Below are 23019 nucleotides of genomic sequence, written 5' to 3'. Positions count from 1 at the left end.
CAGCCCAGGATTAAGTATGTTGAGTCAGAAACGAAAAATGTACTTTTCAAACTCATAAAAAATGAATCTTAGCACTGTCTCATTTAGGAAATCAAAGCTATGGGCAGACAGGCCTATGAAAAGCTATTCAGCCTTTCTTCAACTAAACAGTGCTGCAAAACAAGCTTCCCTTGAGACTGAGAAGTAAAAGACCAGCCTTGACCGTGCCACTTGCAGCAGCGCCCTGTTACCTCAGCAGCCCCCGCGGCGGGGAGAAGGCGTAGCAGCGGACCTGCGGGTGGGACTGTCTGAGCATGATGGCCAGCAGGGCTGCGGCGCCTGCCCCCAGGCTGTGCCCCACGATGACCAGCCGGTATTCCTAGAGGACAAAAGCAGGAAGAGTCAAGGTTAAAAAGCAAACAGCTGATGACAGAGAAAATGAAAGAAAAGAAAAATTCAAAAAATCTCACAGGAGCAATGCTGAAAGCTTGGCTCAAAATCCCATCGTTGACGAGTCGTCGGTAAACATATCGGGCAGCTTGAGAAATCCCCTAAAAATGCAGACAAAGGAGGTTGCTGGCGATGGATCGTGAGACAGATGACGGGATTACACTGTGTACCCCTATTTGTGATTCTGTCTCCCCCAGTAGGAATAAGCATCTTGGGATCAGCAGCCACGTCTATTGCTCACTGTTGGGATCCTGGCTCCTGACGCCACGTTCCGCATGGAGCATGCTCAGTAAGTATTTCCGTGTATGAGGCTGACATCAGGAAGACCTTTCCATGTCAACAGATGCAGTGCTGCAGCCACAGTATCCTGCGGGACAGGCGTGCCACAGTTCCCCTGAGCCCAGTCCGCACGGCTGGCAGATTTCAATTTTAAATGAGGAATCGTTTAAAATGATGTTCAAACTTGAAGTTCTGAAGCAGCGGCCCTGACTAAGCACCCACCGTTCCCGCAACAGCAAAGCTAAAACCAGCAGAAGGGAGTTCTAGGGAGATCAGGTTTTGGGTTAATTTCAAAAAAATAAATAAAATGCAAAATTTCCTAAAAATACAGCTGTCCTAGGAAACAGACTTCTTGAAAATTAAGCAGTTCTAATGGAGGCGAGAAAACCCTGTTGATCAGAAATATTTTCGGAGTGCTTCCTACACAAGCCCAGACAGCCCAGCCCTGTCCTTGTGCAGCTTGTCCTCTGATGAGATGAAGCAGGAGACCCTCTGTGTACGATGGGAGACTGTCGTGACCATCGCTAAAGCTACTGCAAATCCCTGACTCTGCAATCCTGCAGGTAGAAGGCTGAACCCGGCCTCACCTATGAGGAACCGAGAGAAAGTTCCCGGGTTGAACATTCAGGGCACAACGTGACAGCACTTCTTGACAAAGCATCCAGTTTCCCTCTCCTCCCCTCCCACTATGCAATTCAGTCCACTTCCTTCAACATTTATTAGCCACCTACCCCGTGGCCGGCTCTGGGCAGTCAAAGCCCAACAGAACCTGGGCCACCACTGCCGCTGATGGTAAGTCTCCCGGCACATGCATTACTGTCGAAATGCCAGGACTGTTCTCAGCTGCGCGGCTTTGAACTCCAGTTACTGCGGACAGACAGTGTCAGAGCCAAAACTTGGCAGAACAGAAGCCAAGAGCAGGGACCAGCTCCTGCCCCTGAGCCTCGAGCGGCTGCCTTCCTGGCCGGAGGTGAGAGCGTTACCAAATGAAACAGCCCTGGAGGAGGCCTCAGCCGGGAACAAAGCCAGGCCTAAAGGGGCGCAGCTGGTGGTCACAGAAAGCCGTCACAGTGCACAGATTCCTGCGGGAGCGGAACCACAACCCCGCTCCCCACGCTGTGCAGGCATTCCGAGGTTGGCTGGCTGATGTGTCTCCATAATAAGGCTTAAAATTTTTGTATTTCTTCACACACGCCCAAAATAGGTAAACTGGACTCTTTTGTGAATTGAGGCGCAAAAAACCAGCTAAAGGTTAAAAGAAACAGTTCATATTCCTAGGGCTGTCAAGCTTCCAACTGTGGCAGACACAGCCTCTACCCTGCCTCCTCTCTGACGGCTGTCCCAGCAGGATACTGCGGCTCAGTCACCAGCAGCTAGACTCCTGCTCTAACATGTATTTTCATAAAAATTAAGCATTTTACTTAAAAGTGGTTACTACAGAAGTCACAGATGTTTCGGTTAAGGAAACATATGAAGTGTATAAAAACAGCACAAGCGCACTGCCCTCCACCCCTGACATACCGCTGCCGTCACCTCTGGGAGGGAATCATTCCAGACTTTCCCTCAAACACGAGGACACTGCTCGGCAACCTCGTCAGTCATGAGGGAAATGCAAACCAAAACCACAGTGAGGCGGCCCTTCACATCCACTAGGCTGGCTATAGTAGAAGGAAAAAACCCAGACACTAAGTGTTGACGAGGATGTGGGGAAATGGGAACCCTCCGACGCTGCTGGTGGGAATGTAAAATGGCGCAGCTGCGTTGGAAAGCAGTCTGGCGGTTCCTCAAAAAGTTAAACATAGAAATACAACGAGACCCAGCAATCTCACTTCCGGGCACATACCCAAAAGAAGTGAGAGTGAGGACTCGGAACGGATATCTGCACATAAGTCCACAGCACCATTATTCGCAACAGCCCAAATGTGGCCATAACTCAAATGTCCATTGACAGACAACTGGATAAGCCAAAGGTGGTATATGTACACATGGAATATTACTCAGCCTTAAAAAGGAAGGAAGCTGTGACACAGGCTGCAACATGGACACTGAAAACAGTATGCCAAGGGAAATAAGCCAGTCATAAGAGGACAACTACTGTACGATTCCCTCGTGTGAGGTGCCCAGAACGAGCAAATTCACGGAGACAGTGGGATGGTGGTTACCAGGGGCTGGGGGAGGGGGATTAGTATCTACTGGTAGTTTATGTTTGGGATGGTGAAAAGGTTTTGGGTACAGATAGTGCTCGTGGGCACACAGCACTCTGAATGTACTTAATGCCACTGAATTGTACGCTTATAGATGGTTTACATAATAAATACTATGTTCTGTACAGTTAAAATTATTAGAAAAGGCCAACAACTGTGCTCTGGGCAGGCCGTATTCTGGTCCTTCAGGAGGAACTTACGCAGCCCACCCCCACAGCACAGTAACAGTGAAACGAGAACTCGGCTATTGCGACATCTGCAGAGAAAACCTGAGGACCGACACGCAGGGAAGTGCTGACAGTGCCACCTCTCAGGAGGGGTCCTGGGCGGGAGGCTGAGCCTGCCCCGTGTCAGGACAGTGTTACACTGTACTAGGTGGAGTGTGCTAAACAGCTTGGTTTGCTCGGTACTGTACTGAAGCTTTTTTCGCCATGAGAACGTATTCTTTAATTACAAGGGAAGAGAGTGTTCCACTGTGGCTCACGTGCCGATTCTGACACTGGTTCCGCTAACTGTGCGGCCTCTGGCAAGTCGCTCCTTTGCTCTGAATCTGCTTCTTTCTCTTAAAAGACAAAAGCGAAAGCGACCTCACAGGGCGGAGGTGAGACTGCGCTGCAAGGATGAAAGCACTCACACTGCACAGCTCTTGGCGTATAGCAGCTATTCGTTACATGGCCAGCATTAACGGGAGACAGGCAGAGTTGGGAAAATTCTGGCCCCTTTGAGTTTCTCCTTAATGGAATATTCCAGACCACAAACCCCAGGGCTTCTACCTTGTGTGCCGAGCAGTCTTGCACTTCACACTCCAAGTTGAGGGTCTCGTTCTCCGCTGACAGGTCCGTAAGGATGTCCTAGAGAAGTGCGTTGGAAGAAGAGGCTGTCAGTTGGGATGAGCGGGGCACTGTCTGAGGCTGGGTGGGTGGGTCCCTCTGAGGGACAGGGGACATATCCCAGTCTCCTGGGTCAGACTACTGAGACCTGAACTGGAGATGCCTGAACTCGGGAGACAAACCCAGGTGGCTAGGTAGGTCCTGAGGAACCCGGGGCATGTCCAGCCCTGGGCCAGGAGTGAACACTGCGGAGGGGGACATGGGACACGTCTAAGACACACCCTCTGCCTTCCCTCTCCGCACACATCTTCTAAGCACCCACGAAGCACAGTGCCCAGTCCCAGGGCTCCCAGTCACCGGCCAGCTAACACATAAGGCGGGGTAAGAGACCCAGCAGACGCAGCAGGGGGTGAGCACTGCAGGGCCGGGAGGCTTCCTAGAGGAGGTGGAGCCGGAGCCGGAGCCCGGAGGAAAAGCTCACTTCTGGGAAGGAGGCGGGAGCAGCAGGACCCAGGCAGAGGCGTCTGACTGTGGAAAGCAGGCGGTGGGCCAGGCACAAGTGCTCAGCTCTGGACGCATCAAGGGGCCCTGGGCAGAACCTGAGAGGCTGGTGTGGCCCCAGGACCCAGTGAGCCCGGCCCACTGTGGGGAGGGGCTCCACACCTACTCTATTTACAAAGCTGCCAGGGTTAGGAACCACTGGTGTGCAGTGGGAATTGGAAAGGCAGCCTGGGGTTAGTCCTAAAGCACCGACAGAACTGTGATAAGAAACATGAACTTTGTATCAAAAGCATGGAAGTCACTGGAGGCCTCTGAGAAGGACTGGTAAGATTGGACCCAGGTTCTAGAAAGAGTGCTCTGTGGACAGTATAAGGGACAGATTGGGAAGAGGAGAGAGGAGAGACAGGAACGGAGGTAGGAAACGATTTCACTGGCCAAGGAAAGAGAGGACTGGGCCAGAACTAGTGCCATGGCGCTGGGAACGGAGGAGACGGCTGGAGACACTGCGGCTGGGGCCGGGCTCCACGCACAACAGAATGGGCGGTATGCAAGGGGAGAAACTGAAGATCACTCCACCGTTCCTTCAGTGGGCAGCTGACGGACGCCACAAAATTACCAGAAATGGGGGGCCCAGACGGAAGAGCACGTCTGTGAGGAGGTGAGGCGTCTGCTTTCTTTGGTGCCTCAGGGCAGACCCAGACCGCTCTTGAAGACGCAGGTGTGGGTCCTGGCCAACAGCCCGAGCTGCAAGCCCTGCCCCACAGAACTGGTCAGAAAAAGCAGAAGAGGGTCAAGCGCTTGAACTTTTAAGTCTCATTACATTTTCTGGGTCAGCAGAGAAGTAAGTACCAGGAAATGAGACTGAGGAACGGCCAAGAAGAGACCAAAAACCATGACACAGAAATGGAGAGAAGTAAGGTGTCCAGTATCTCCAAGGGGCCGAGAAGGCAGGAATGAGCAGGATGGAAGGGGGATCTGATGGATGAACGGCAGTTCTCGCAGCATCCAGAGAAGAGCAGGCCACGTGGGGCTGGCAGAGAAAGCCAACACACAGGAACTGGCGGTGGAGCTGACAACAGTACCATTTCACTTACTATCCCCTTCTGGCTCTGGGAGCAAAAAATTCAAGGGGAGGGTCACCCAGATTGGGGGCTTGGCAAGGGCACATCAGGGGAGTCAAGTGGGCACCCGTCTAGGAGCTCCTCGAGCCAGGGAGCCAACCCTGCTGGCGGCTATGTTTCTGACATTTCTCAGTTACAAGGAAACGACTTCATTTGTTTTCTCAAAGGGAGTGTTTCACAACCCGGGATTCGCTTCCTCATTTTCCATCACCAGTGTTTTCCTGTGTCTGACGCTGATCTTAGGAATGCTTCTTCCCAGTTCTGGCACAGCAGGGTCTCCCGGCATCTGCAGCTGGTTGATTTGCAGTACCCCTGGGCCCCTCCACCCAGTTCCCAGGTCTGATGCGGCAGGCCCCTCACCTGGAGAGACATGGTTCCTCTCACAGCTACCACGATAGCTTCTTTCCTGTGATCCAGGGCCACTAAAAACGGGAGCTCATATACCTGAGGGAGACAGAAACAAGCACAAGGCCTGAATAGCAAGAACGCGTCTCTACTGAGACAGCCAAGCCAGCGCAGCGTCTCTAACAACACAGCAGCCCACGAGAAACCTGGCTCGTGGCGGAGAGGGGGCACAGCGACTCACCTCTCTGCTCATCCTCACGAGGCAGGACGACTACTCTGATGCTCTGTAGACGACAGGCTTTCATGAAACAGCATGCACTCCTGTGACAAAGGACCTCCGCTTTCCTTTCTAGCCTCCCTGACCCCCACAAGCACAGCTACTGCACTGGTGCAGGTGGACACAGTCTGACTTGGCCTCCCTCATTTTAGTCCCAGCGTCTCCAGTCATGGTAGTCAATGGTAAATCCAGTCAATGGTAAATCCAGTCCTGTGGGGACCAACTGAAAGCCATCCCTCTGGGCAAGGGCCCACAGGCGCTGCTCACCAGAGACTCTCTTAGTCCCCATCACCCTGTTACCCTCGGCGGCGGGGTGGGGCCATCTCAGGGGCAGAGCGGAGCCCCTCCTTTGTATAATTCCCAGCAGGGGGAAGAGGCCGCAGCCCTGGGAGCATCCACTGCCATTTAGAGCAGCCACGGCTCCAGTGCACTTCCTTCAGGCCAAGCCCCGAGAGAACACCGAGGGTCTGGCGTGAGGCAGCCCTGGGTAGGGAGCTCTGGCCTGCCCCTTTCCTGCCACCTCATCTCAAGCAAATGTCCAAAGTCCTCTTATTCTCTGTTTCCTCGTCTTGAAAAAGGCTATAACGGCCCCTAACTCTTCCGGGTGGCGTGCAGACTGAGAAAATGCCTGGCTCGTGGAAGGCAACTGATCAGTGGCAGCAGTTCTAAGATGATGGCCACCTGTGTCTGGTGGCTGCTATGTAACTGAGGCAGGCAGGAAAGAAGGCTGCCGACTTCATTTCCCTGGTTTCCACAGGAGAGGGACTTTCGCATGATGATATTGCGGGGGTGCTCCTTGAAAGAGCTCACGGAATCACAAACCCTCTATGATAAACTGTCTGCTTTAAAACACACCAGTCCTTGCTGTCGTTACCACTCAGTGAAGGGGCCGAGGCCCGGGCTCCTGTCCTTTGCTGCCCACCAGCCTCACTGAGGATAGTGAAACAACACTCAGCCTGCTCTCACCCTGACACTCTGATTGACCTGGGACGGCGTGTGACCCGGGCAGTGGGCTTTCTAACTCCCCGGGTGAGCCTTCAGTCAGCAGTTCGGCAGCCACTGGGCTGGGAGCGTCTCTAGAGGATCCCACAGTCGTCTGCACGCTGGAACCACCTGGGGCTTCCTGAGCTGGGGTCCCAGTGCCAGAAACTCTGATTTAATTGATCTGGGGTGTGGCCTGGGCTTCGGGAGTTTTCAAAGCTCCCCAGGAGAGTCTCTTAGGCAGCCAATTTGAGCACCGCCACACCACACCAGTGGGTCTTAACTTCTGGTGCATGAGAATCACGTGGAGAGCTACGAAGCAACACCAAGGACGGGTCACAGACGCCAGACAGAGCTGGCTTCTGTATGTGCGCCAGCTTCCCCAGTGACTCCCATCGCCCCCAGAGTGTGAGACGCACCGCACTCCCCCATTGTGGACGGAGCTCAGATCCAGAAACAAGGACTGACTGATGCCGGACAGCTGTGTGGGAGTATTGCCAAAGGCAACTCACTGCTCTTCAATAAAAGGTGGGCTCACAGAAAACACAGCAGAGGATCGCTGACGAAGACTTTTTGCTCCATCTTATGTTAAACTTGTGTGGGCTCTAAGGGGGTTTGTGAACCCCCTGAAATGGTATGCAAAATTTGGGGGTGGGTGAGTAAGTGTGTGTGTCTATGCACACTTTACTGGGGGAATAATTTACAACTTCCATCAGAATCTCAAAAGACTCCAGGACCCCAGGGAAGTCAGGAACCACTGTCATACTCTACCTTGTCATGAAAGCTTATATGAATGAAGTCCCTGTACTGGAGCCCCGTCGTCTGCAGGATGGAGCCAAAATGACAGCTGAGCCGATCACCTCCAACCAAGTCATATTCTGTTGTTCTGTTTCTGCAACTAAAACAGGGAGCAAAGGCGTTACTGGGCCAACCTGAGCCACTTACCAAAGAATATTAACCCCCACTGTCCCATTTTCCCAGCAAACATGAGGACCAGAGTTTACAACTTTCAGGACTTAGCCTGGCTAATGTAAAATGCCTTTAAAAGGTAAATATATTTCTGTGTCTATTTATTTTTTTAAACTTTTTTTAAAGTTTGCCACCTGAGCTAACATCTGTTGTCAATCGTTTTTTATCTTCTCCTCCCCTAAGCGCCCAGTACATAGTTGTATATTCCAGTTGTAGGTCCTTCTGGTTGTGCTGTGTGGGCCGCCGCCACAGCATGGCCTGATGAGCGGTGCAATGTCTGTGCCCAGGATCTGAAACGGCGAAACCCTGGGCCATGGAAGTGGAGTGCACAAACTTAACCACCCGGTCACGAGGCCGGCCCTCTGTGTATACTTCTTACCAGAGTTTTGACTTCTGGAATCATGTTAATGCTTTACATATTCAAAAAATAAATCAACAAGGATGGGAGAGACCCTAACGTTACCCATAACAGACAAAGTGGCATCACGTGTCTCCTGATACGATGTACTGAGGAGGACACAATGTTCCTCACGGAGCCTTCCTGACAAAAACCCATTAACTTGAATCTAATCATGAAGAAACCATCAGACAAACGTAAACTGAGGTCCATTCCACAAAACAGCTGGACTGTTCTTTTCAAAATGTCAGTACCATGAAAGACAAAAAATGACTGAGGAACTGTTCCAAATGGATGGAGACTAAGGAGACACGACAGCTAAATGCAATGTGTAATCCAGGGTCGGAGGAAAAATTGCTCTAAAGGATATGATTGGGACAACTGGAAAAATGTGAAAACAAGATGTAAATTAGCTAAAGATTGATGATAAGTTTCCTGAATTTTATAATTATACTGTAGTTACGTAAAAGAATGTCCGTGTTCTTAAGAAATACCGACTGAAGTAACGAGAGAGAAAGAGGCATGATGCCTGCCCTTGAAGCTCGAACGGTGCAGGGGAATACACGATACACGTGAGTCTCAACGGGGGGCTCCAGACAAAGGATCCATGGGAGTTCTCAGTCCTGCACTTGCAGTTTTTGAAATATCTTAAAACAGAAGTTTTTTAAAAATGGAAATATGGGGCCTGCCCAGTGGCAGAGCCGTTAAGTGCACACATTCTGCTTCGGCAGCCTGGGGTTCGCCCACCGGTTCGGATCCCAGGTGCGGACATGGCACCACTTATCAAGCTATTCTGTGGCAGGCATCCCACGTATAAAGTAGAGGAAGATGGGCACGGATGTTAGCTCAGGGCCAGTCTTCCTCAGCAAAACAGGAGGACTGCCAGCAGACGTTAGCTCAGGGCTAATCTTCCTCAAAAAAAAAAAAGGAAATACAATTTTTAGAAAATAAAGTATGGAGAATCATAGTAAGTGACATCTAGAAGGAAGAGGGAAGCCTCAGGCCCTGCCAACTTACCAGTCACCACCAATCTTCCACAGCCCTGTAAATTGGTTTCTATAAATGTAGAGGGGCCAGCCGTAAGCAGCTGCTGCGAAGTGCATATAATGACGGCAATTTTCTAATTCTGCATCCAAATCAGCTTCCTGTAAGAGAAGAAAAAAAGCTTTTCGTTTAGGGGAAGCCTATGGAGAGAATCAACACACTAAGATCTTAAACCTGAACTCACATTCCTGATTCTTCCCTTTCTTAATTCACTGAATAGACCTCTCAGAGGACTTTCATAGGGAAAACTGGTCCTGAAACACAGACTGTGGCGGACCCCTCATTTTATACAAAAATGCAGCAATTACGGTGGGAGCTAACGGCAGAAAACACCCTAATGACTGTTCTGTCCTGGTGAAATGAGCCAGTGACTTCCTATTAGATGACCACGATGACTAGCATATTTCCACACAGCAGCAAACAGGATGCTAAGAACTATGTGCTGGAATACAGTGCAGAGAAACACATATACCTATGTGCAACCTTCTCTTTCAAAGGCATAAAAATCTGTGGCAGAAAAACTATCATCAAGCAAAGTGGAACTGTTTCCGTTCCCCAGGCCCAAAGAAGAGAGCAAACACACCCAGGGAGAACCAGGTCCCACCCTAGAAGGAAGTTTTGATATGTTGACTCCAACAGGCAATTTTCTAAAAGAGGACGCTTTACAAATAGAATGGACAGTGAACTGGCCGGGAAGGACCTCCGTCTACCCGAACTCCAGGTGATGAGACGTCTCATCTGACAGGGGACAAACCACAACAAACAGAAGCTACAAATCAGATTCTAAGCCAAGTGCTCCTGAAACTGCCACTGGCTAGTCTTTTGTGGGTTTTTTTTGAAGATTTACAAATAAGTGTAAATGTCAAAACCATACAACCCAACAGAAACATGGGCTTACCTGGGAGGGCTCTGGGGAATGACTGATCACCTCATGAGGCTCCTGGTTATTTCTGATATTGTCCTGCTGCTGATGGAGAAGGGCGAGGCCGGCCGCGATGTCGCTGGGCACCAGATCTGTGTCCTGGATGGGAAACCACAACAGCTTGTCATAAAACTCAGCAGGAATTGCCCAGGAGTTCCTTAAGATCCAGGTTTATATAGTTCACATGCACAGACACACAGATACAGTTACATGTAAAAAGGTATTTTAAAAAGTATCTTCCTCTCAGGACTTCTATATGTGAGCTTAATGTTTTTCACTCTCCTGTCCTCAGACAAAATCCACTGGAGAACATAAAAATTCTGTCGATCTCTATTTTCAAATTTCACTTCAAGTGACTATGCTATTTTTAACCTATTTCACATCTTTTGTCAAGTGGGGGAGCAAATGGATAAATTCACCATCTTTGTAGTAATGGCTGATTTTAGCCCAAGCTTATTATACTCTCACTGCTCAAGATGCCGTGGAGGTTTTGTTGAAAGAGTCCCTGGTGGAGGTTTATGAGACGGAACTTATACTGAGTACAGCAAGCCTCAAACCAGGAAAGCAACAGAGTGGTCTCTGGACGAGAGCTACCCTTCTCTTTCAGGAGGGATACGGAGCAGGCAGGAATGCTCAACCACCTCCAGGCACTTCTGGTCCCTAAGGAAGGACCAGGTACTGGCCACTCGGCCACTGAGCCATCGGTTCTGCCTAGGATGCAGGTTAAGACATCCTCCAAGAATAGCCAGATTCTCCTCTTCCCTCTTCCAACTATCTGGAGACTTGGTTGAAGCACTCCTTTAAAATTATTTAGGGGGACACGCTTCTCTAATCCCTACACGGAGGCTGCTGCTACGGCCCGGTGTGAGGCTACAGGGCCAGCTCTGGACAGTGGAGACTCATGCACCACAGGGAGGGGAGAAGAAGCCTGGCAGGCATGCAGGACGTCAAGAGAACCGCTCTCCCTTACTTGGTCTCAATACTGAACGTAATAGTGGTTTATCAGAGAACAGTGTATGAAAAGACACACATTGGGTGGGGGAAAAAAACAAAACAATTATTTCCAAATCACTGAAGAAACTGCTCTAGAATGATGACAATTTTCTGGATTGCAAGAATCTATTTAAACTTTTCTTCAAAAGTAGAAAAATCTCTCATTTCTGTCATGCTATAAAGTAGTAAGAAACCAAGGTCTGATACTACCTTGGATGCATGACACTGCCTGTAGCTCGTATCTGCTGAGTACCAGCTGGATATGAAAAGACAACTGGCAAATTATTCCCCAAATGTACAGCTTTCATTACTTAGTTCCTTAAAAACTAATCCAAAATCTAGACAGTGTAACAAACAAGTGTCAACACCAGGATGCGCCAGTTAGAGAGGCAGGGTCTGAAAACTCAGGGCCTTGCTTGATGCTCCCTAGAGTACTTGAGTATTCATTCCAGGGAGGGTATCCACCCCCAATTCCACCACACTCACAGATTACAAGTTCTCAAGAGCTATTTATGCGAACAGGGGGAGTGGCTCAAAATACAGAGTACTCATCTTAACATAAGAAGCATTTACTTAAACAAAAGAAAGAGACCAAACCAGACCCCTTCAGCTTACTGAAAAGTAGGTTGAGAAAAGCTCTGCCGTACTCGAAAAAGCAACTCGAGTATGGTCGTCTTTCCCAATGCAACAGCACAAGAACTTGATTCTGGCTTCCCATACGCTTGCAGCTGCTGTCTTGAGGCCATTAAGTAACTGGCTTGACTCATGACCATCCAGGTGATTGGGACCAGCAGAGGAATGTGGAGCTATTTTCCCCCCCAGCGGGTCAAAGACAATGAAAATGGTAACCACAGTGGAGGCGATGATAATCCAACTGCAAAAGAGGGAGGAAAAGGATGATGACTGTGGGTCCTACATCCAGATGCAGGAGTCAAAGGCTCCCTCCTGTGGGTTCAGTTTTTGCATCTGTACAACCGTAGCTCTAGTCACTGAGGGAGAGGGGGGATCTCCCAGAACCTGGCTGAGGTGAGCACTTGTTCTTCTAGAAAGTTCCTTATGAGCTCATGGCTAACCCAGGTCCCACAAAGATTAGAGCCCTAAAAGTAGAGACCACAAAAGAGAAAAAGGAGCTGTCTGGTGGTGGGCAGAGCTGAAGCCTGGGCACAGAAGGAGCCGGAACTTGTTCTCCATGGCCCCCTGTCCATGACCCAGGCCCTTACTCCTCAGTGTCTCAGGCTTCTTCTCGGTAAAACCAAAAGAATTTTGCCATATCGCAGGATACTCCGATAGGTCTTTCATTCATATGTTTAAATATTTCTGGGCTGCCCACAATGTGCAAGGCACTGTGGATTCACAAATGTGTGTGCTGGTGGGAAGAGGAACCTCTGAGAAGGGACACTGCTGCCCCTGGCTGCAAGACTCAGGAAAAGCAGCAACGGAACGAGTCACAAGGGGATGTAACGAGATCATTTCTAAGATTTCTAGCCTGGAAAATGCAAAATCTTTCTTCTGGTGTTATTATTCTCTGTTGCAATTCCTGATGCTGCATTTCTTCTCACCCTACATTTAGTTTTTGCCCTTGTTTTGGTCTTCAGGTTTCCTTCTTTCTTAGGAGGGAGGGAATGCAGAAAAATGAGAACCAGTAAGAAAGGAAACGACATCAATAAATACATAACGGAAAATCAATTATTTCTCATGCATAAACAGGTGTCTCTAAACTTTCATGAGTTACTAAAAAAGGTCCAATTTCTAACGATTTTAGGAAGCCTGCATGACGTTGGGCTATCTGCAGTTACTCAGAAAGGTTGTTTACCTGCATCTAAGTGCATTTGAGACAACAAACTGACAGAGAAGACGAAGGACCTCACCTGACAATCACGGTTGCAATGATGCCATTCACAACTGTCTTGTCACACTGAACACCACTTGCTATCCACGCGGCCCCCAGAGAAGCCCAGACCATCTCTGGCAGAAAGAGCGCTAGGCGGATGTAAAGCAGTTTAGACATAGATTTCCGCGGGCCAGGATTACAAATGGTTCCTGAAATACACAAACATTCAAACTGGTGACTTGCCTCCTCAGAGATGAAGAGCCTCCTCTCTACAAAAACATAGCTATTAGAGCACATATCTGTACTGTACACACACCAGCATCTGAGTTTTTCTACTTGTAATTGGTAAGCAATGCCTAAATTTGAAAGTGACAAAGTGAGGAATGGGAAACATGACAAAAAGCCTCAGATTCATTTCTTAGGCTTATCAGGGTTTAAAAACACTTCTAGATTCTAACTAGGGTGACCATGTAATCACTGTCCTAACTGGGATACTTTTGAATGAAAGGTGCTATTAATAATTATGCTAGGACAACCGGCATAAAACAGAAGTGTCCCAGGCAAACAGAGATGCACGGTCACCCAAGTCCTAACAGCCAGGAAAAGAAGCTCCACCATCTATTCGAGACCTGTATCATTCCAGGCACCATCCGAAATGCTTTACACTCATTATTCTTTAACTCTCGCAACAACTGTGAGACAGTCACCATCCCATTTCACAAATTCGGAAACTGAGGCTACGAGAGTTTAGCAACTACTTTCTGAAATATAATCCAGGTCTGCATGACCCAGGCTCTCTGCCTCACCAATGCTGCCATGATCCTCGCTTTTGGGAAGTGACCAATTCTGACATGTGCGACCACTTGAAGAAGGCTAACATTCAGACACGACATTTCTAACTGCACTTGCAAAACAAATCCAAGTATCAACAGAGGCCTGTGCACTTTAATTCCTGATGTAAAACATCAATTTTCTCCCCTTGGGAAAAAGTTGCAATAAACAGTAATTTAAGTAACATAAAAATGCCACATAATTAAAACAAAAACAATGATTGAAAAAATCTAAGATCTAAAGAATGATTTGGTAAGGAAATAGCTTTTGAATTCCAAAAATTACCTTCCATTAGAATAAATTTCTTAGAGTCACATTTTAAAATACTAGACACCATCAGGCCTCATTTTTGCCACAAAGACAAAATTTTTTTTTTTAAAGATTTTATTTTTTCCTTTTTCTCCCCAAAGCCCCCCAGTACATAGTTGTATATTCTTCATTGTGGGTCCTTCTAGTTGTGGCATGTGGGACGCTGCCTCAGCGTGGTTTGCTGAGCAGTGCCATGTCCGCGCCCAGGATTTGAACCAACCAAACACTGGGCCGCCTGCAGCGGAGAACACGAACTGAACCACTCGGCTACGGGGCCAGCCCCGGCACAAAGACAAAATTTTATAAGGTAACTGAAACAGCACTCCCTCTGAGGGACAATGAGTGCAGGTAAGGAAAAAAATCAGTCCTGCATTTGGAGCTTGTTATTGTATAACAACAGCCAATCACCGGAGGAACAGGAAACAATATCTGCGCACATGTGTGCGTGCACACGCACCAGCACGCACGCACACACACACACACCCGTTTCCTGGATGGCTGGGATTCCAAATGAGGGAGCACCCTAATGCCGTCAGCAGCACCTGGACCTGAAACGCCAACATACTGATACTGCATGAATGAAATAAATACGTAAATAAGGAAGCAGGAAATGGAGTTCTGATTAAGGTTCCAAAAAAGAAACAAAATACTGAAAAAGTCTCCTTTGAATAGTTATGCCTGCATGGGAAAACATTTTTATTCCATTTAGCTATTTATTTTCTTCTCAACATAGAGTTGCTGGTGTGGACCTGGCTGCTGCAGTGGGCACTGTGATGTGGATGCCCCATCACTAACAGGCAGAGCTGCATCTCCAAATGTGATGTCCTCAACCCCTATGGTCCTTCATCAGGCATAGCCATTTCCGTTAGAGCAACGAAAAGAAGGCCTATGTCACGGGATCTCTGGATCCAACACCTCTAGCCACTGCAGTAAGTCAGGCATCGCTTAACGACAGGGAGACACTGAGAAAGGCGTCGTTAGGCAGTTCCTTCACTGTGCCCACATCAAAGAGTGTACTCACACAAACCTAGATGGTTTGGCCGACTACACGCCTAGGCTATAGGGTACTAATCTCATGGGACCACTGACTGAAATGTCCTTATGCAGCACATGACTGTGAAGCTTCTCCAGCATGAGATGAGCAATGACCTCTTGAGATGCAAACGCAGCGGAGATGCTAGAGGTCCCATGATCAAACCAAACACGGCAAATGTCAGACCCTGGACGTCAAGGGTGTTCTTCTATCAAAACACGGCAGTCGTGAGGGTGGATCTTCCCGAATTAAACCTCCCACATGGTAGGAACAGTAGGATTTGATCAGGGAGGGTCTCAAATCAAAACTAGAAACTACCACAACAATATCAAGATTCTTCCCAACTAAGCTATGCTGATGACCAAGAAAAAGAAGACAGGAAAATACATAAGCATCGGTCTTTCGGATAAAGATGACTCAATTCTATTTGTTCCAAATGCACCCTCTACAACTTGTGGTGTTTCTTTTAGAGAGGTGTATCAAACAAAAAGGCTGATGGAAGTTATCCATGTATGAAGAATAAAATTTACCAATGTGTTAAGTTATTAAAAAATATACCTAAAATTTACAATTTGTAAAAGAACACTGATTTTGAGCAGGTAATGAACGTAAAGGGTAAAAAGTTCAAACAGTTCAAGTGGGTATAAAGTAACTGTTACACCTTCCTCCTACGCTGAGCCTCAGCCTTTCAGTTACCTTCCTAGAAGTAAACGAGTACCTTGTGTGGCCTCCCAGAGTCTGCGCATAAACAAAACATGTAGCATATACACCCCTTAGGGAAAAGTAGCAAACTACATACAATGTCCTGTACTGCAGCATACTGGAAATCATTCCTTCTCTGCTCACTAAGCATTTCTCATTCTTTTTAACAGGTGCACAGGAGACCATCAAATGAATGAACTATACTTTACCGGACCAGTGGCCTATTGACAGGCACTGAGTTTATTGCACTCCTTCCTACCTACAAACAATACTGCAATGAACGTCCCTACAAGCACTTCTTTGCCACATGCAAATGCATAGGAAAACACTGACTGATACACACACAGAGTCAACCTGGGCTTCCAAGAGAGTCAACCAATTTATATTCCCACCAACAAAACGAGCTGCCTGTTTCTGCACAGCCTCACCAACTCAATGTATTATCTAGGAGAATTTCTCTTATTAGGATTGAGACTGAACATTTTTTATACATGTAAAAGTCATTTATATTTATTTTACTGTTCATGATCTTTGCCCATTTTTCTACTGACTATTGGTCTTTTTTTATTTATTGTAGAAGCCCTTCTATATTAAGGAAATTGGCTCTAAGTTTCATGTGTTACAATATTTTTTCCCATTTATCTTTTTTGTTTTTTATGGTATTTTCACTGACGTTTACATAATATTTTTAATAAAGTGTACGATGTCAATTATTTATAATAAATTGGCAATTAAACTAACATGTCTTTATAAAATATTGTTTTCAGTTCAGTTGTGATTCTCTCTCGCCACAAGTAACAGAAAACCCAACTCCAGCTGGTTACTAACAGGAAGGACTCACACTGACGTCGGGGACGGGAAGTGCAGAGCCAGGACAGGCAGCAGCGCTCCTGTGCTCCTCACCGCCCTGCCCTCCTCTGGATGTCAGCTCATCCCGGCTGTGAGTGGAGATACAGCAGGAATTCAGCTCATCCGTGCACAGCATCACCCAAAAGGAAAACAAAAGGTTTCTTCTGGATCTTTCCTAGAGGAGCAAGGAAGGACTTCCCCAGAATTTCCCAGGAAACTCCCTGAATTTCACTGGCCCAAACTGGGCCACACGTCCATTCCTGAGCTGGGCGGAGGGCCAGCTTCTCCGACACATACTCTTGGTATACGAGGGATGGGGGGACGTCCTGAATAAAACGGGGTTCTGTTTGGAGGTGGCTGCTGGACAGACAATCCACCCATAACATCCTGTATGACCGGCAGATGTTTTCCGAGCTCCGATCACAAGTATGATGGTGCAGGCAGTGTGTGAGGCCTAGAAGGAGGAGCCTGGGTGAACATGGCCATCCATCATGGGGTGTGAACATGCCCTGACACCACCACAAACACCTGAAGGAAAACATTTAGGGACAAGAACGCTTACACTTACTGCTTCAAATCTGAACCCACTATTACAGTTGTAAACTTGGTATACCAAAGAGAATGTGACAGGAACAGAAAGGGCAAATGGTTTAGATAATGCTATATCTGAAATGACACCAATCTAAATCCTTCATCTTTCAGAAGTTCTGACTTCATTAATAACTTCATAGTGCTAAAACCACATCATCCACTTTCAGTTCCTTCCCTTCCTTCAACATCCAGCACCAATGACAATCCAGACTTGGGGACCGGCACAGACCACCAAACTGGGACCTTCTTTGAACCAGACCCCATGCATTCATGTTTTCAGAGGTACACTAAAGTACACAGCACTCTATTTTCTAGATATTACTATAGTAAGCGGGCAAATGCCACGCTTCTTGGTCATCCAAACCCTAAGGTCTTTTTCTCATGAAACATTTCGCCCCTAACATTTCTCTCTTTATTTCGCCCCATGAACTAGCATCTTTTAAGTTCCAGTCTGTCATTCCAAACTGTCAAGATCCTGATTTTGTCACCTATCTATCAGCTACACCCTCCCAGTTTTATCCTCCTCATCATCTACAATCTGTAGGCATGCCTCCTACACCCCGATTCAGGCAGTGATAAAACACTGAAACACTGGATGGTGGCATGCCATAGAGCCCTGCCTTTGACTGACAAGTTTTATTTTTTAATGCATTTCTTTATTAGTCACCAGAGTGCTCAGCTCATCCTACAAACCAGAGGAATCGAATAGGTAAGGTTTCCAACATTTTCAGAGACATTCTCAGTTAAGTGACTGTATGCAAAAAACAGTACATGTAGTAAAAAATTATCATTAAGAATAGATGTAACTCTTACAATTCACTAATAAAGGGACACATAACTCAATTTAAGATTAGGCAAAGGATCTGAATAGACATTTGTCCAAAAATAACATACAAATGGCCAATAAACATATGAAAGGATGCTCACTACCATTAGTCATCAAGGAAATGCAAATCAAAACCACAACAAGATACCACTTCACATCCAGTAGGACGGCTATGATCAAAAAGTCAGATAATAACAAGTGTTGGTGAGGATGTGGAAAAATTGGAACCCTTATAAACTGCTGGTGGAAAAGAAAAATGGCACAGCTGCTTGGAAAACAATCTGGCGGTTCTTCAGAAGATTAACCACAGAGTTACCAAATGATCTAGCAATTCCACACCTAGGTACACAGCCAACAGAAATGAAAACATGTCTAGACAAAAACATGTATGTGAATGCTCATGGCAGCGTTATTTGCAACAGCCAAAAAGTGGAAACAAGACAGATGTCCACCAACTGAGGATGGATAAATAAAATGTGGTATAACAGTTCGATGTAATATCACTCAGCCACAAGAAGGAATGAAGTGCTATATATGCTATAACATGGACAAACCTTGAAAACATTTTGTCAAGTTTAAGAAGCCAGACCAACAGGCCACACAGTGGATGATTCCACCTATGTGACGTCCAGAATAGGCAAATCTATAGACAGAAAGTAGATTAGCGGATGCCTAGGGCTCAGGGAATTAGGGAGAAATGATGAGTGACTGTTAATAGGTACAGGATTTCTTTTTGGGGTGACGAAAATGATCTAAAATTGTGCTGATGGTTGTACAACTCTGTGAAAATGCTAAATATCATTGAATTGTACACTTTAAATCATCTGGTGAATCATATGGTATGTGATTTACAGCTCAATAAAACTGCTAAAAAAGACCAGACGTCCAACAGAAAAGGCCAGTCTACCTTTCATGCTGACATGCACGATGGCTGACACGGTACATATCACCACCGCCAGGAGAACCATGAGAACGATCAGGTAACTGCTGAGCAGGACCCCGCCGGCACAGTCCAGCTTCCCTCTGTGCATGAGATACAAAGCCAGGATGCCGATCCACCTGCCGAGAAATAGGGAGGGTCAGAAATGGAATGGCATGAGCTGCGTTGTAAAACATGATAGAAACACGGAAAAGTTAATATTTTCCCAAACAAGGCGAGGTTCGCTTTGGAATATAATTTTCATCAATAAAACATCCACTAAGTCAACTGAAGAGTATGACTTTTTTCTTTTTAATGAGTTTTATACTTTCTATGCATATGTAATTGGTCTTATTCTATGCCTGCTGTAATACACCAGAAGCATTTAAAGCCATAAGCAAGCAAATATAATGTGAGCTGCTGGAAAACAGCCCCCATTGTGACTCAGAAATACCCAAGTGGTAAGCCAACAACCTATATGCTTGGCTAACTTATTATTATTATTATTATTTTTGGCTAAATTATTAAGAAGAGAATTTTTCCTTCTGTGAATTAACAAGAAATTGATAAACACCCATTGTCATCTGCTGTGCGCAGTACAAAAACGAGGGGGGCGGGATGCAAGCTGTGCAAGGATGCTCCACGGTGAACACACAAACTGGAAAGGAAAAGTATTGCGGACTCATAAAAGTATGTCACAACTCAGTGCAAAACACTGAAAAACAGCACCAAACAACGCAAAGTAATACTGACCCATCACCAGGGCTATTGCGGCAGAGGGCCCAGCACTGTTTGGCAAGAACTCCGGATGAACGATTCAAGCCCAGAGGAGGAACCGGATTAGATAACTTTTAACGCTTTCGTCAGTTTTGTGATATTATGACTCCGTGTCTAGAAATAATACCGGGAAATGATCTCGGAAAGACTTGGCCCTGAAAACTACTGAGGAGCAGCTCATAACATTTCGTCCCTTTGTATTCTTTTCCCTTAAAGAACCTATGTTTCTAACAATGATATTACTCCCTGCTCAGACCCTCTGGGAACAGACTTCAGGGACCCAATTCCACTTCCCACCGATTCCACCCTTTGAAAGACAAGAGCATATACACCACGCCTGTTTGCTTCTCATGGAATCCAGCCACCCCCGGCTCAAGAACGGCCCTGAAGGGGGTTATTTCCCATCCTTCAAGGGCAGATGGGAGATGCTGTGCGTTTCCACGCAGAGCGCCCGAATGATGCCAGCGGCTGCTCCTGGCTGAGGAAGGAGACCCCGAGGCCCCGGCTCCGGTGGGCAGCGAAGTCCTGGCGGCTCCCGGGGGAGGGGTGCTCATGCCCCGCAGCGCCGCCATCGGGCCCCCCGTGTGACCCGGGCACGGCAGACCAGCCCGGGGACTCAGTCTGCCACCTGTAAAACGAGGGGAGTAACAGCAGACCTCCTCGGGCGGTACAGACGACCCAGGGCCCCGCGTGGGCGCGCAGGCCCCCGGCCACACTGTCACCACTCGCGGACGCTCGCCCCTCGCTCCCTCCTCGGCCCCGGCCGCCCTTACCACAGCACTCGCAGGAACAGCTCGAACAACCCCGGGAAGACCAAGTCGTCGCTAGCGAAGGCCCAGCGCCGGCCGAAAAGCACCATCCCGGGCATGGCGAAGGCCCCGCCGCCCGGCCTCGGGCCAGCCCGCCGCGCGCCTGTCAACCCTCCGAGCCCGGCGCCCTCCCGGTTCCACCGCCAAACTGACCGCGACTCCGCGCAGGCGCACGCGAGGGCGGAGCCCGGCGCACGCGCATTGAGCCCCGTGAGGCCGCCGCTCGATCCTCTGCGCCTGCGCAGATACTCTGACCCGGAAGGAGCTGTGGTATTTGTTCTCAGGTTTGCGTGTGGGTCAAGTCCGTCCTGCTAACCCTACAATTTTATAGATAAGGACTCTTGGGGTTGCCACGGCTGTTACTGGCAGATGTGGGGCTCATCCCAGGTCTGTGGGACTCCAAGCCTGTGACGAAGTTGCCCTCTCGGTGCCCCCTGCGGTCAGGAGTGCGGCGTTAGGACACTTCTGGAGTTCAGGGTCTGAAACCACCCTGCAGGTTGGGGCTGGGGGCATGGAGCATAGCTTGATCTGCCCTCCGTCCTCTCAAGCAGGCGGTCGCCCAGTACGAAGGTTCTGATTGATGAGGATTATTTTAGGCCGGTTACTTTTAAAAACTGCAGACCAGAAGGAGGCTCTGAGGAGTGGAATTTGCTTGCCCTTTGATGAGAGACATTTGCATTTGTGAAGGAAGTCTCCATCTGTGGGGGGTGTCTCCCTCTCTGCACCAGGAGGAAGGGGGCATGACCTTATCTCCAGAAACTCTTAATAGGGACGGCAAGGACTTAAGTCTTGTTTATTGAGCTTTAACCTCATATAGCTGACTCCCCGCCATCACCAATTGATATCGACCCTGATAGCAGTGTCCCCACATTAAACCCAGCATATGTGGGATTAAAACCAAAACACTCATTCCCTGCTTACTCTCTGGCTTCCTGGCTCCAGAATCCACTATCCTCCATGGAGACAGACACCGTCAAGGACAAGCACCTGGTCTATCTCCTCCCACAAAGAGATACGGGCTGGTGGGAAAGCTGCTGACCAGCAAGGTCATGAGCTGCCTCCTCTCTGCAAGTGTCTCAAGGCCAAAGACAGGCTGGTGGGAAAGCTCCAACCAGCAAGGCCATATGCTCCCTCTCCCCTACCTAAAATCCCAAATAAAAACCCTTCCTTTTAGCTTTTCAGGGAGTTTGGGATTTCAGCATTAGCTGCCCTCTCTCCTTGCTCAGCGCTGTGCAAAAATAAAATTCCTACTTTCTTCCACCACCCCCGGTGTCAGAGATTGACTTGCTGCGAAACGGGTGAGCTAACTCACTTCGGGTTCAGTAACACAACGTCCTCCGGGAAGCCTAGGAGATCCTGACTTAATCTGGTCTGATTCTTATCTAAAGTTATAGGACCACCCAATAGCCAGACCCCACCTGCACTGATACTATTTTAATGACTTTTTACATATTCTTTCCTTTGTCTGGTAAAGAGATAACTCACATACCTACGCCTTAAATTTAGCCCTACTCTCAACCCATGTTTGCAGCCACAGCCGCAGCGGCAGCAGCTACTCCTGCCCGTGGGTCCTGTCCCCATGCAGCAGCTCCTCCTGCCCGTGGGTCCTGTCCCCATGCTATTCCACACTGTTCTCTAAATAAAAGAGCACTACTGCCAGACTTTGAGAGTCCAAGAAATCTTTCTTTCCATGACTCGGCTCAGCGACCCACCTCATTTCTGGTGGCCCGTAAGGGGATCTTGCTTCAGGGGATGTTGCTTCAGGGGATCTTGCTTCACCGGCTTGTGAGCTCGAGTTCTGGTAAGTGCCCTTTTTCCTTGTGTATTTCTCTTTTTCAAGGATGGATCTAAATTCACTTCTCCATCGGGAACTTTCTTGGATGGCTATATGAATCCACGTTTGCTGCCTATGGCTATTCTATGGGGCAAATCATGGCATTCAGCTTGAAGAGAATCAGTACTTTAAGCCTCAGGGTGATGTAGAATGAATTAATCCATTCCTTCCTGACTCTGTCTCTAATATATAAATTTTACATGGGCACGGGTTGACCACTTAAGTCATTAGGATGGTAGCCAATCTCCAAGACTCCCGTGGAAGCTTTCTTTTCCTAAGGCTGGATTGGAATCCCTCCTTATGGCTCCTGACCACACTCCGAACCACAGGAAAGTCCCAATCAGGACTCCGGTCCAAGGAAAGTACCAAACTCTAACCTTTGGTTGAGTATGGGAACCCCTTCTTGGGAGAATGGC

The 23019-nt window shown here is 48.0% G+C and overlaps 1 protein-coding gene across 2 annotated transcripts in view; it reads right to left on the bottom strand.

Annotated features, from left to right (window-relative positions):
- The window catches only part of DAGLB (diacylglycerol lipase beta), a 30885-nt gene extending 9889 nt beyond the window's left edge, over positions 1 to 20996 (bottom strand). The window contains exons 1-11 of one of the 2 annotated variants that reach the window (XM_070484169.1): positions 20734 to 20996; positions 19172 to 19323; positions 13161 to 13332; positions 11908 to 12166; positions 10276 to 10398; positions 9351 to 9478; positions 7739 to 7865; positions 5725 to 5808; positions 3686 to 3763; positions 450 to 530; positions 231 to 358 (exon numbers count right to left, since the gene is read on the bottom strand). In XM_070484169.1, coding sequence (XP_070340270.1) covers positions 231 to 358; positions 450 to 530; positions 3686 to 3763; positions 5725 to 5808; positions 7739 to 7865; positions 9351 to 9478; positions 10276 to 10398; positions 11908 to 12166; positions 13161 to 13332; positions 19172 to 19323; positions 20734 to 20828 — 1427 coding nt within the window. In that variant the 5' untranslated portion in view covers positions 20829 to 20996. The remainder of the gene's footprint in view (positions 1 to 230; positions 359 to 449; positions 531 to 3685; positions 3764 to 5724; positions 5809 to 7738; positions 7866 to 9350; positions 9479 to 10275; positions 10399 to 11907; positions 12167 to 13160; positions 13333 to 19171; positions 19324 to 20733) is intronic. The other variant, XM_070484170.1, reaches the window with a different exon arrangement.
- Positions 20997 to 23019: the final 2023 nt, after the last annotated feature.

The sequence above is a fragment of the Equus asinus genome, chromosome 14 (assembly GCF_041296235.1).
Source record: "Equus asinus isolate D_3611 breed Donkey chromosome 14, EquAss-T2T_v2, whole genome shotgun sequence".
Lineage (NCBI taxonomy): Eukaryota > Metazoa > Chordata > Mammalia > Perissodactyla > Equidae > Equus > Equus asinus.
This window is presented reverse-complemented; position numbering and strand designations above follow the sequence as displayed.